Source organism: Girardinichthys multiradiatus, chromosome Y (assembly GCF_021462225.1).
Source record: "Girardinichthys multiradiatus isolate DD_20200921_A chromosome Y, DD_fGirMul_XY1, whole genome shotgun sequence".
Lineage (NCBI taxonomy): Eukaryota > Metazoa > Chordata > Actinopteri > Cyprinodontiformes > Goodeidae > Girardinichthys > Girardinichthys multiradiatus.
This window is the reverse complement of record NC_061818.1, coordinates 14,447,492-14,462,412: the sequence shown is the minus strand read 5'-3', so window position 1 is coordinate 14,462,412 and position 14,921 is coordinate 14,447,492. Positions and strand designations below refer to the sequence as shown.

The 14,921-nt window shown below is 40.6% G+C and overlaps 1 protein-coding gene and 1 pseudogene across 1 annotated transcript; one reads left to right on the top strand and one right to left on the bottom strand.

The window, feature by feature from the left end:
- The first annotated feature begins 1,733 nt into the window (after positions 1-1,733).
- Positions 1,734-4,507, top strand: LOC124864674 (ribosomal RNA-processing protein 7 homolog A-like). Its single transcript, XM_047359546.1, has 7 exons — positions 1,734-1,890; positions 2,052-2,194; positions 2,311-2,436; positions 2,520-2,643; positions 3,850-3,947; positions 4,024-4,231; positions 4,326-4,507. The coding sequence occupies exons 1-7, from the start codon at positions 1,797-1,799 to the stop codon at positions 4,409-4,411; spliced, it is 879 nt and encodes a 292-aa protein (XP_047215502.1). The 5' UTR covers positions 1,734-1,796; the 3' UTR covers positions 4,412-4,507.
- Positions 4,508-8,173: 3,666 nt separating this feature from the next.
- Positions 8,174-14,589, bottom strand: LOC124864725 (annotated as a pseudogene).
- Positions 14,590-14,921: the final 332 nt, after the last annotated feature.

Sequence of the window (14,921 nt, the reverse complement as noted above, 5' to 3'; positions counted from 1 at the left end):
CAAACTTATTGAAAAGAAAATACAGGATGAGATTATTAGAATAGAACAATGGGCAAAACAATGGGGATTTAAATTCTCAGTGGAAAAAACAAAAGTAATGGTGTTTACACAGAAAAGAAAAAGAGAAAATATAAAACTAAAATTATACAATCAAGTTTTAGAACAAGTAAAAAATATAAAATTTTTACGTGTATGGTTTGATGAAAAAATTATATGGAAAGTACATATAGAAAGAATCATAGATAAATGCAAAAAAATATTAAATATTATGAGATGTATGGCTGGTATTGATTGGGGAGCAGATCGAACATCATTAAAAAGAATTTGTACAGGATTAATTAGATCAAATATCGATTATGGAAGTATAATTTATGGATCAGCAGCAAACACTCACCTTATAAAATTAGACAATATACAACATCAAGCTTTAAGAATTTGTACAGGAGCAATCAGAACCAGTCCAATAGCAGTACTTCAGGTAGAGATGGGAGAGATGCCATTAGATCTAAGAAGGAAACAGTTAGCAATTAATTACTGGATAAACTTACAAAGCAATAATCCAGATCATCCCACACGTGATATTTTAAAACCATGCTGGGAAAAAAAAAAAAACAAGTTAAGAGTTTTGGTTGGATTATCAATAATATAGCAGAAGAATTTCAAATATATGAAAAAGAAATAAGTTCAATGTTGCCTTTGCCAGTAGTGCCACCGTGGCTGTTACCAGAAGCAGTGGTGGATATGGCATTGATGGAAAAGAAAAAAGATACGAAATGTAGATTAGATTCAAGTATAATACAGGAATATATAAACAATTACTATCATTATGTCCAGATTTACACAGATGCATCAAAAACAGATGAAAAAATAAAAAAATAGGAGTAGCATTTATAATACCAGAATTTAAAATAAAAGTAGGAAAAAGAATTACAGATGGATTATCAGTATATTCAGGAGAATTATTAGCAATATTGTTAGCAGTGCAGTGGGTGGAGGATATAAAACCATTAAAAACAATCATTTGTTCAGACTCAAGTTCAGCATTATTAAGTTTAAAACATAATCATTCAGAGGGTAGACCAGACATTTTGTTTGGGATTAATATTAGTGTTTTTATGGGTACCAGCACATGTAGGAGTTGTGGGGAATGAGAAGGCGGACAGGATAGCAAAGAAGGCAACACAAAACAACATTAGCTTTATAATTAATATTAGTAGGTCAGAGGCAAGAAATATAATTAAACAGAGAATCAGGAAAGAGTGGCAAAAAAGGTGGGATGAAGAAAAGAAAGGAAGATGGTTTTACAGAATCAACAAGATAGTAGGAGAAGTAAGAACAGGAAGAAGGAGCAGAAAAGAGGAAAGATTAATTACAAGATTAAGACTTGGACATAAAGGACTTAATTCTACATTGTTCAAAATAAAGAAACATAATACAGGAAAATGTGATCATTGTGGAGAGGAGGAAACAATAGAACATGTAATATTGAAGTGTCAGAAATATGAACAAGAAAGAACAATTTTAAGGAGAGAATTTGTAGGTATTAAAGAAAATTTTATTTTGAGAGATACTTTGCAAAGAAGTTTAGGTAGCAAACATATTCAAATTATAATTAGATTTTTCAAAAGCACTAAATTAATAAATAGAATTTGATTGTTGTAATAGTAAATAAGATTTAAAACCATGAAGAACCACACTCCATACCGGTCGGTGGCGCTAATGCACATCATAACGTTATTTGCCAACTGCCAAAAAATAACACAGAGGAAGAAGAAGAAGTGCAAACTGTACTGTTGATGCGCTTCCGGTTGAAAAGGTCACCCAATATGGCGCCGTCTAAGAAGAAACATGCAACGAGGAAGGCCTGTGTTATTCCTGGAGGATTTACGGGTATTTATCGTTATTTTTATGATTATAGTCTCCAGAAGGCGGACGATCTTAGGTCTATTTTTTAACACAGCCGTCTTGTTTGAGTCAGTATTTATGGATCACTTTGACGGACCTTAGTTCTTGCAGATGCTGATGTTTTGGTTTTCCTCTCGTCTCTGCAGTTCTGTCCTTACAGTTCAGCCTTGATAGCGCTGCACGGCACTCTCTGTATGTGAAGGAGCACAGGGTCCGGGCCGAGAAGAGTTCCTACAGACCGCTGGATCGGACTTTATTTGTGCTCAACATCCCTCCATACTGCTCAGAGGTGAGACTCCAACTCCCAGCATTCAGCCTGGAGCAACAATCAGGAGCTGGGTAATTTCCCTGATGTTTTATAAAATCAAAGAGGGTCACATTTCTCTCCCTTTTATTGTGTTTTAGAGCGTTGTCAAAGATTTATTCTCCCAGTTTGGCAGCGTTGCTTCAGTAGAGCTGAGGGATCACCCGGGTTCCTCTCCAGAGTCTGGACCCAAACTGTCCAAGGTCTTCAGACCAGCTGACAAACAGGTCAGCCTGCATTGCAAGTTTTCCTCTCTTTAATTATTGATATAGTACCACCAGGTTCATTATGTCTCTTTCATGTCTTCCAGGGTTTCAAAGTTGGCTACATTGTGTTTGAAAGCTCCTCCAGTCTAGCCGCAGCTAAATCCCATCCACATGATGATCCTCTGGTGGTCAGCACAGAGCAGCGGCCAGTAAAAACAGGAGTACAGAGTGAGTCACCGGTTTTAGAGTGCCTTGTAGCAAAGTATTCGCACCACATGAGGTTTCCGTTAACATTTTACATTATAAACACAAACATTTTAAACAGATTTTATGTGATCGACCAACACAAAGTTGGTCATAATTGTAAAGTTAGGAAAGGGTTACATGGTATGAAAAAGGAAAGAGAAGTCTGGTGTGAATTAGTTATCAGCCGTCTTACTTTATTTTCCGTATAAATCCTTTTTGTGAAGGCGTCAGAGGTTTGTTGGAGCGCATTAGTGAACAAACATGATCACAAAGACTAATGAACACAGCTGACAGGTCAGAGAGAAAGTGGTGGAGAAATTTAAAGTAAAGTTAGGTTAATAAACCATATCACAAGCTCTGAACATCTCATCGACCATCGTTCAATCCAATATCATAGAAGGGTTATTGGTGTGGCATGACTGGGATATGGCCATTAACCTAAACTGAAAAACTGGACAAGGAGAGTATTAATCCGAGAGGCTGCCAAGAGGCCCCTAGTAACTCAGAAGGAGCTGTAGAGAACTACAGCCGAGGTGGCATAAGTTGTTGACGGGACAACTATTAATCGTTCACTGGAAGAAAGAAATCCTGTTTAAAGTTTTCCACAAGCCATGCAAGGGACCTGGCAAGCAAAGAGTGCATTGGAGAGATGAGACCAAAATAAATGTTTTTGGCCAACATTAAAGCCAATATATGTGGGAGAAAAACTAATACTGCCCATCAACAAGAGCACACCGTTCCTTTGGTGAAACATGGTGGTGGCAGCATCATGCTGTGGGATTGCTTTTCTTGAGTAGGGAAAGGGAAAGTGGTCAGAGTTCATGGAAAGATGGATAGGGCTACATATAGATAGCTTAAGGAAAACATTTTTTGCTTGTACAAACCATGTATAATTTTCCTTCCAGTTTAGAACAGATACTGTAGTTTACTTTGTATTTGTCTGTCACATACAGTCAGAGAAAATTCCCTAAAATATGGGGTTGTAATGTGTTGAAATGTGAAAAAGTTCAAGAGGTGTGAATACTTTGGCAAGGCACTGTATCTTCTATGATGTCACGTTACTTGAACTATAAAAAAAATATTTTGCTTCATATTTAGAAAGCAGTCAGCAGGTTGCTGACGAGCCCTTAAATATGAAACAAATGGTTCATGTGACACATTCGTGTTTGGTGTTTCTCCCCGTGACAGAATGGATCCAGCAGTACACAAAGTCCTTCATCCACCCCGACAAACTGCAGCTGACGGTCGACTCTTTCATGCAGGACTACGACAAGCAGAAAGAAGAGGTAAAAACAGCACAGCTCTTCCTCTGGAACCCCATTAAAGTTTATGGGACCTAAATCTGACATTTGTCTGTTGCAGGAGGCAGAGCGACAGAGACAGGAGGTTGAGAAACAACAGGAGGACGAAGAGGGCTGGGTGAAAGTCACGAGAGGGCACAAAGGCGCCAAGGCCCGCCCTCACAGCGAGGCTGCCAACAAGAGGACTCTTCAGAGGGAGGTGAGGAAGAAGAGGAGGAAAGAGTTGATGAACTTCTACACCTGGCAGCACCGGAACACGCAAAAAGAACGTAAGTTTATCATCTTTTAACAACAATGAACTACAGAAGCACATTAAGGTTAAGAAGGATTTAAACCTTTTTTCTAATCTGTTTTGTTCCCCAGATATTGCTGAACTGAGGAAGAAGTTTGAGGAGGATAAACAGCGAATAGCTCTAATGAGAGCACAGAGGAAGTTCAAACCTTACTGAGTCAACTACTCCTTTTTGGCTCATTTCACTGCTTTTCTATTTTAGTTGCATCATATACTTGGGATGTCATTTGTGAATAAACTTATGTTTATTTTTTCACGACTATCATTATTGGCAGTAAGCGAGACAGTGGGGACTTATACATTAAGATTTTTAAAGAAGAGTAGCGGGTTGTGAAGCTAACTGTACAACAAGCCAATAACAGCTGCGGGATTTTAGGAAGACATACCCCAAACCTTATCATATTTTTTAGCAATTTATATAATTGGCTGAGAAATAATCACATATCTGTAAAGTAAAAGGAAAATGATGCAGAGTTTAATACAGGTCCTTCTCAAAATATTAGCATATTGTGATAAAGTTCATTATTTTCCATAATGTCATGATGAAAATTTAACATTCATATATTTTAGATTCATTGCACACTAACTGAAATATTTCAGGTCTTTTATTGTCTTAATACGGATGATTTTGGCATACAGCTCATGAAAACCCAAAATTCCTATCTCACAAAATTAGCATATCATTAAAAGGGTCTCTAAACGAGCTATGAACCTAATCATCTGAATCAACGAGTTAACTCTAAACACCTGCAAAAGATTCCTGAGGCCTTTAAAACTCCCAGCCTGGTTCATCACTCAAAACCCCAATCATGGGTAAGACTGCCGACCTGACTGCTGTCCAGAAGGCCACTATTGACACCCTCAAGCAAGAGGGTAAGACACAGAAAGAAATTTCTGAACGAATAGGCTGTTCCCAGAGTGCTGTATCAAGGCACCTCAGTGGGAAGTCTGTGGGAAGGAAAAAGTGTGGCAGAAAACGCTGCACAACGAGAAGAGGTGACCGGACCCTGAGGAAGATTGTGGAGAAGGGCCGATTCCAGACCTTGGGGGACCTGCGGAAGCAGTGGACTGAGTCTGGAGTAGAAACATCCAGAGCCACCGTGCACAGGCGTGTGCAGGAAATGGGCTACAGGTGCCGCATTCCCCAGGTCAAGCCACTTTTGAACCAGAAACAGCGGCAGAAGCCCCTGACCTGGGCTACAGAGAAGCAGCACTGGACTGTTGCTCAGTGGTCCAAAGTACTTTTTTCGGATGAAAGTAAATTCTGCATGTCATTCGGAAATCAAGGTGCCAGAGTCTGGAGGAAGACTGGGGAGAAGGAAATGCCAAAATGCCAGAAGTCCAGTGTCAAGTACCCACAGTCAGTGATGGTCTGGGGTGCCGTGTCAGCTACTGGTGTTGGTCCACTGTGTTTTATCAAGGGCAGGGTCAATGCAGCTAGCTATCAGGAGATTTTGGAGCACTGCATGCTTCCATTTGCTGAAAAGCTTTATGGAGATGAAGATTTCATTTTTCAGCACGACCTGGCACCTGCTCACAGTGCCAAAACCACTGGTAAATGGTTTACTGACCATGGTATCACTGTGCTCAATTGGCCTGCCAACTCTTCTGACCTGAACCCCATAGAGAATCTGTGGGATATTGTGAAGAGAACGTTGAGAGACTCAAGACCCAACACTCTGGATGAGCTAAAGGCCGCTATCGAAGCATCCTGGGCCTCCATAAGACCTCAGCTGATGCCACAGGCTGATTGCCTCCATGCCACGCCGCATTGAAGCAGTCATTTCTGCAAAAGGATTCCCGACCAAGTATTGAGTGCATAACTGTACATGATTATTTGAAGGTTGATGTTTTTTGTATGAAAAACACTTCTTTTATTGGTTGGATGAAATATGCTAATTTTGTGAGATAGGAATTTTGTGTTTTCATGAGCTGTATGCCAAAATCATCCGTATTAAGACAATAAAAGACCTGAAATATTTCAGTTAGTGTGCAATGAATCTAAAATATATGAATGTTAAATTTTCATCATTACATTATGGAAAATAATGAACTTTATCACAATATGCTAATATTTTGAGAAGGACCTGTATATGACAATCTGAAAACTGTGCATGTACACAGCTCTGGCTACATGTTTAGGGTCATTATCCGGCTGGAAGGTAAACCTCCATCTCAGTCTTGACTCGTTCGTAGCTTCAAACAGGTTTTCTTCCAGGATTGCCCTGTATTTAGTTCTGTCCATCTTATCTCCAGCCATCCTCTCCCTAATGAAGAACAACACACCCACAGCATGATGCTGCTGCCACCAGGTTTCACAGGGACGATGATGTGCAGCATTAGTTTCACACATCGTTTTGTATGTATACCATGAAGTTCAGTTTTGGGGTCATCTCTTCAGTAGGTACATCTTGTTTGCCTTGTCCTTTAAATGACATTTGTCAAGTGGTATTTCTGTCACTTTTCCAGTGCATGATTGACAGATTCTCCCACCGGAGTTGTGGATCAGCAGCTCCTCCAGAGATTTAAAAGGCATCTTCGCTGCTTCTATGATTAAGGTTCTCCTTTTTCATCCTGTTAGCGTAGGTGAACGGCCATGTCTTGGTAGGTTTGCAGTTGACCCGTATTCCATTTTCAGATGATGGATTAAATGATGAGAAATTCTCCTCTAACCTAACCCCGCTTCAAACTTCTCCACATCTTTATCCATGACCTGGTTTTCATGATGCCGTTTGGACTGGAATCTGTAGACTTCTTTAGGCAATTGGTTGCACTAGATTTTATTTTGGGGGAGCAAAAGAGAAAACCATGGATCATTTCTTCCAGTTCAGTAATGCAGCACTTTATGTTGGACTATTATATAATAACTGCTTGGTTTGCCTTCCAAATCTGAAGAAACATCTGACTGAAGAATTAAGGATTAAGTAGTTTCTGATGAAGAGGATGCTCAGTGTTGCCTATTGTGTTATTTTCTGAATTATCCTGCTTTGCATAATCTCCAAAGGTTCCAGAACAGGCCCAACTGGAGTCTCTCCAGGACCTTTGTGATGCGAGATGTTTAGGCTGGGGTGTCCCAAGACATCTGGATCAAATGAATGTTCATTACTGGGCCTCTGCAGAACCTCCTGACATACTGATGAGGTGATTCAGCTTGTGTTTGAGGAGGGGCACATGGAAAACATACAGGACACAGGCTGTTGAGAATTGGAGTTAAACACCTATGTGTTAGTTTCACAACTATGGCGGTACTGGAACCCTCTCTCCTGGGTCCGGCGAAGGTCAAGAGGTGCTGCAGAATCCTACGTAGTTGCACCACATAGGCCATTGAGACTCTGGGGTTGACACCATCTGGACCTGCAGCCCTGTTCCAGTTCAGTCTCTCCCACTGCCTCTTCTGACTTCTAGAGATGCATCCATGAGGAGATGAAGTGAGGACCAGCATCTCCTGATGCGCTTTGTACAGCCACTGTACACAGTAAAGGTTTCTTGGGTCAGATCTGCTACCATCCAGATGTTGAACCCACTGCTTCATAAAGACGCCTCTGGAACTAAACCAGACATTTTGCAAAACCTCAGATAGATTGCAAAATAGATTTTCAGTATGAAAAACAAAAATACAGAGGGCCCAGAGCTAAAATTGTGTTTAAAGCAAGAATGGAAATGTAGTTTATTTTCAGAACTACAGAAGTTGACTTCTTCTACTCATGAATCCTCAAAACAGTGAAGAGTGGCAAATGTCTATGTTTATATCAAACTTAGAATGCATTAAAATACAATAAAATAAACTAATGTATGGTCTAACTAAATTTGTTATCTACCGCCATTCATTTCTGGTTTCCTACCACAAACTTTTCTGAAAGATAAAATCCAGTGATCAAAGCAATATTTAGTTATGGTATTAATAAGCTGTCCAAAACAATTTCAGCAAACAAAAAGTAATTTATTGAGCTCATTTAAAGTGATCTTTTGTGTCAGCTTTATCTGTCCTCTTACATCTTTGGATGCTTTACCAAAGATTAAACAGCAGAATTAGCAGCAGCGCCACGCCAGAGAGAGCCTACATCACTCTGAACACTAGGAAACAGGAGACAAGTTGCGTTACAACCAAGTTATTACCATTAGCTTGCTGACAGTTTTGTTTGAAAGAACATTTACCCTTCCTCAGTTTTTTATGCTGTAACGCTGTAATGTAACCCAGTTCAGTGTTTTCTGGAGCAGCTGAAGTGGCCCTAAGGAGATGAGCTGGACATGATGGGATGTAGGTGTGGCCCGTCTTCTTCGTCCCTCAGCATCTGATGCTGAGGAGGCAGAAGTCATAAAAAAAAAAAGGACAAACAAATTTAAGTAATACTCAGATGATGGTGCAACGTTGGGTACGGTCGATGTCTTCTGTGCAGATTTCCACCCAACAGAAGAAGTACATCTAATGGACAGAATACATAGAACTTCTGTAGTCATACTTACTTGATACTGTAACAGTGCCAGTTACATTTACTAGCACCTCTAGTCAAGATATTTAAAAAGACTTTAAATAAACTATTTTATTGTGGTAGTATCATCTAAAATTTGAAAAAGGTGCATTTATATAGTGGGGGTTTAATAATAACAGGTTCATCAGTGGTACCCATCATTTGTACCCCTAACAATTCCTTTAAAATAAATATATCTGAAATTTATAATTTACATTTTTCAGAATTTTAAAAATGGAACTTCCAATTAGTAATCTATAGTTTTCTGTTCTCTTGGGTTTAAATAAAACATGACCTAAAGGTCCACTCCTTGTAGCCATGAACCTCTACGATTGACGAGGACCTACATTTTTGTTACTGCCACACAAAGCTAGCAGTATGGTAGGAGGTTTAAAAATAAAAATCTTCAAAGCTCACCGTTAAAGAACTGCAGCAAAGATCGACATTGGAAGGTCACCACGTCTCCGTAACCAGCAGATGCTATCTACACACCAACCTCTTGTTTGGGAGGTTTTCCTACCATCGCAAACGTAAACATGCAAGGTTTACTAAACTTTTCTGCAAATTTTGGTCAGATGCAACTTGGCAAACAATCCAGATGGTTTTGGGATATAACAAAGGATGCAAATGTGGAAAAGCACCTCATGCTCCTCTGTCACGTATGGTGGAGGATCTGTGTTGCTGTGGGCCCATTTTACTTCCAAAGGCTCTGAGTATTAAAATTTCTAAATAAGAATATGTTGGACTCTACCTGAAAAGAAACCCCTGTAGACACTACTGGGACATAAACAAGACCTAGTTGGGTCAGACTAAAACATATTTCATCAGCAAATCTTCCAAAACCTGCTCAGCACTCTAAATGAGTCCAGCATGAAACAACCGCATATGTGCCACAACACCTGATGTTCACTGAAGTAGGGTGGAGGATCTGAGATTTGGTTAGTCTGATCCACTTCCAAAAGAAACTTCTGGGAAAGTTCTACAGGTCCTTCTCAAAATATTAGCATATTGTGATAAAGTTAATTATTTTCCATAATGTCATGATGAAAATATAACATTCATATATTTTAGATTCATTGCACACTAACTGAAATATTTCAGGTCTTTTATTGTCTTAATACGGATGATTTTGGCATACAGCTCATGAAAACCCAAAATTCCTATCTCACAAAATTAGCATATCATTAAAAGGGTCTCTAAACGAGCTATGAACCTAATCATCTGAATCAACGAGTTAACTCTAAACACCTGCAAAAGATTCCTGAGGCCTTTAAAACTCCCAGCCTGGTTCATCACTCAAAACCCCAATCATGGGTAAGACTGCCGACCTGACTGCTGTCCAGAAGGCCACTATTGACACCCTCAAGCAAGAGGGTAAGACACAGAAAGAAATTTCTGAACGAATAGGCTGTTCCCAGAGTGCTGTATCAAGGCACCTCAGTGGGAAGTCTGTGGGAAGGAAAAAGTGTGGCAGAAAACGCTGCACAACGAGAAGAGGTGAGCGGACCCTGAGGAAGATTGTGGAGAAGGGCCGATTCCAGACCTTGGGGGACCTGCGGAAGCAGTGGACTGAGTCTGGAGTAGAAACATCCAGAGCCACCGTGCACAGGCGTGTGCAGGAAATGGGCTACAGGTGCCGCATTCCCCAGACCTGGGCTACAGAGAAGCAGCACTGGACTGTTGCTCAGTGGTCCAAAGTACTTTTTTCGGATGAAAGCAAATTCTGCATGTCATTCGGACATCAAGGTGCCAGAGTCTGGAGGAAGACTGGGTAGAAGGAAATGCCAAAATGCCAGAAGTCCAGTGTTAAGTACCCACAGTCAGTGATGGTCTGGGGTGCCGTGTCAGGCTGGTGTTGGTCCACTGTGTTTCATCAAGGGCAGGGTCAATGCAGCTAGCTATCAGGAGATTTTGGAGCACTTCATGCTTCCATCTGCTGAAAAGCTTTATGGAGATGAAGATTTCATTTTTCAGCACGTCCTGGCACCTGCTCAGAGTGCCAAAACCACTGGTAAATGGTTTACTGACCATGGTATCACTGTGCTCAATTGGCCTGCCAACTCTCCTGACCTGAACCCCATAGAGAATCTGTGGGATATTGTGAAGAGAACGTTGAGAGACTCAAGACCCAACACTCTGGATGAGCTAAAGGCCGCTATCGAAGCATCCTGGGCCTCCATAAGACCTCAGCAGTGCCACAGGCTGATTGCCTCCATGCCACGCCGCATTGAAGCAGTCATTTCTGCAAAAGGATTCCCGACAGAGTATTGAGTGCATAACTGTACGTGATTATTTGAAGGTTGACGTTTTTTGTATTAAAAACACTTTTCTTTTATTGGTCGGATGAAATATGCTAATTTTGTGAGATAGGAATTTTGGGTTTTCATGAGCTGTATGCCAAAATCATCCGTATTAAGACAATAAAAGACCTGAAATATTTCAGTTAGTGTGCAATGAATCTAAAATATATGAATGTTAAATTTTCATCATGACATTATGGAAAATAATGAACTTTATCACAATATGCTAATATTTTGAGAAGGACCTGTACATTGTGCACATTTTTCAAAACAAATACTCCTCCAAAACAAATGTGTCCAGCCAGGGGTGTCAAACTCCAGTCCTCGAGGGCCGCTGTCCTGCAACTTGGATGTCTCCCCTGGTCCAACACACCTGAATCAATTTGCTGAATTACCTCCTCAGTCTGCAATCTAATTCTCTAGAGTCCTGCCAATGACCTAATTATTTAACTCATATGTGGTGAAGAAGAGGCACATCTAACAGTAGCAGGACATCAGCCCTCGAGGTCTGGAGTTTAACCCCTTTTGGATAAGGTTACCTTTTCCACACTTGGTTTGCCAGTATCAGGGTCCAAGAAGGCAAAAGTCTTCACATCAAACCTCCTAACTTGAGAGTGAGTGGTGGTCTCCCCCTGGTTGTCCACAGGGACAGAGCTTCTCATATTATCTAGAGGGTTAGGACATCTGTCCAAGAAAAACTGAAATCATTTCACTTTCACATTCCGGCATGATTCTCAGGTTGGTGCATTGTAGACACCACTCACCCATCATGGAGGAGGGTCCACACAGAGTGCTTAGACACAGGGTAGGCGAAGCAGTCTCGCACATGCAGCGAGAGTGTAGGATCAGGGGATGGAGGAACGATGGAAATCTCCACATTCACTGTTTCGCGCAGTGGCAGTTTCAGGGGAAGCTGGTCCTCAGGAAAAAAGGTAGTAAAGGAAGCATCTGGAGGGAAACCAAAGTGGGTCAGGAATGGGTTTTGAGCAATTAGAGCTGGCAAAAATATTTCTACCTGTTGCTAATCTCATCTGCACCCTGATGGTTCCCTGAGCAACTGCAGCGGGTGGATTGGTCACCGTATACAGGGACCTCAAGTCTTTTGCACGCTTGAGATCCAGTTCTTTATATTCACAAGCAACGTGAAAACTGAAAAAAACTCCAAAATATCAGCTCATTTACATCACCACAAATCAATTATAACATAAATGGGTAAAAGTATACTTAAATGAAGCATGTCTTTCCCTTTTAGTGTTCAGCTCCTCCACCTCAACCTCATAGATCACCAGCTCTCAATCTTTCTAGAAGCCAAACAAATAATTCAGCCTCCAGAAAGAGCATCAATGTAGATATTTAAAGTGAGAAAACAAGTATTTAAAAAGGAGAAATCTTTTAGTGAGTCCATACAGCGCCTTTCATACGTATTCATATCTCTTGAGCCTTTCCACATTTTGTTTTACTACAAACACAGACTTTATATACATTATTGAGGTTTTATGTTATAGACCAATAAACAAACTAGTGCATAGCTTTAAAGTGGAAGGAAAAGGATGCAGATAAAGAGTCATGGCATGCGTTTGTATTCAGCCTCCAGAAGTAAATACCACAGAAGCACATTACAGCTGCCAGTGTTTTTGGGTACGGCTCTACCAGCCTTGCCCATCTACAGACTGATTTTTTTAACCATTCTTCTTTGTAAAATGTCTCCAGGTCAGGACAATTTGATAGAGAGCATCTGTGAACATCAACTTTAAATTCAATTGCATTTAAGTCTGGACCATTCTAGCATAGGCGGTTCTAGACAGGAGCTAACAGGGTCCTCTATTGACCTTCCAGAGCAGACATTTTAATATGAAGTCAGGTTGAGGCATGATAGCTTACCTTCATTTTTGCGCCACACTCCATGACTCCCATCTTGAAGACGGCAGTATCTGGAGTTGAGACTACAGGCAAACAGTGAGGCTGATCCTTGACTACAAGGTTGCTGGGATCAATGGGCGGGTGGGTGTCTGTAGCCTTGACTGTGAACACAAAGTGTCCATCCAGAGAGCAGGCTAAACAATGTCACAAGAGAGAAAAATATGCTTAGTTTAGCAAATGTTGAGGGGGGGTGTCTTATGTGAACATGCTACAATCCATTAGCAACCTCACAGAGGGATGAAATAATTATTTTACCGTTAAGTCTGTAGTAGCAGGCTGATGTGTGAGCATCGTAGCAGCAGCCCAGTTTTTGGCAGGCGCTTCTGGTGATGCTTTGGTGGCCACAGTCTAAACGCAGGAATTTATCAGCTTCACAATCACCAACGGAAGCTGGAGAAGAATCATGTTTTAATGTTCTGAACATTTTTTTTTACATTTCATCACTCAACACTTAGAACGTACAAACTTCAGTGGGTTTTATTGGGTATTTCTGTGACAGATGAACACACTGTAGGGCAAAATTGTCAAGTGGAGTAAAAAAAAAAAGCACACGGTTGGAATAATCTTTTACATGAGGCATTCATTTGTATACACCCCCCTTTACTCTGGTACTACTAAATAAAACCCATTGAAACTGATTCCCCTCAGAAGCCACCTAAATATAAAACAGGATCCAGCTCTGTGTAATTTAATCTCAGTCCAGTAGTTCTGTGGACACTAAACAGATCTGAGCTGTACATAAGAGTGGCAAGGAGAAGGTCGCTATGGAAAACGTTCCACAATATCCATTGAATACTGTTAAAATGCCACAATCCTGTTAAAGCTTAGATGAGGGGTCACTCACATGTTGGTTGGGCCATTTCACTCCTTCTTTTTATCAGAGGACAATTGATGTTTACTCTGATCCACCGGTTCTCTCCTGTCAACTGGACCAGCAGAGGGATGACCACTTTGTTGCCCTGCAAAGAAAAAAGTCAGGAGAATATGTGATGGGAAGAGCTTTTGAAATGTTCTTTTCTATTTGCATGCTGAATTTTGGTCATGTGTTTTTAATTGAACCCTTACCTCTATCTTTGCATAGCAGCTGTCAAATCTACTGAAAAACGCGACGTTTTGATTCTTGTCTTTACCCACCCTCACTCCACAGGACCCCTTAGAATTAAGTAAAGGGATTGTAGTACCTGACACGTCTAAACAACAACAACAAAGCACACGAATAAGAATTATGAGAGTATTTTCAGAAAGAAATTCATGACTTAGTCGTAACTTTGAGATATTTTACCACAAATTTCATCACTTATAATTGGCATATAATTAATGCAACAGACATGATTTTACCTCTTACATGAAGATTATTTTTGACCATCGGGCCGAACATCGCTTTAATGCCACGGACTGAGCAGGTGACTGTCGGTAAAGCCTGCTGCGTGTTCTGCAATGGTCTTTCCTTCCCCTGATTGGTGGAGACGCAGCAACAGCGCCTCGCCATCAGGATCAAAACTAAAGAAAGCAATCTATTTTTTGCGGAATTGTAGATCATCTCCTTTTACTTTGTAACGTTTTTCTTGACTCCAGGGTTCTCATGTCTTTGTATGACACTAGATGAGGGTCACGTGACATCTGGTAATTAGCCTTAATTGGTCTAAAGCTTGTTTCCTCCTCAATCAGAGAAGCAGATAGCTTCAAGTTTCATTTTCACGTATATTGATCTGATAAATCCAACCCATCCAGCATAAATATTTTTTGATCCCCAACATAATTGTATATTCCAAATACAGAGCAGAAATTGTTAGGCCAAAAAATTATATGGCCAAACTTAGAACTGATTGCCACTCTGTTTCTAAACTTTCCTGTGACTTTGGTTGCGCACCATTTGTCACCCGGCGAGGCAACCGTTGCTCCGGGGATGGCCAGGAAGGGACACCGTTTAGTCCTCTCAGCCCACTGAATCAAAGAGCCCCATTGGCTATTAAATGTT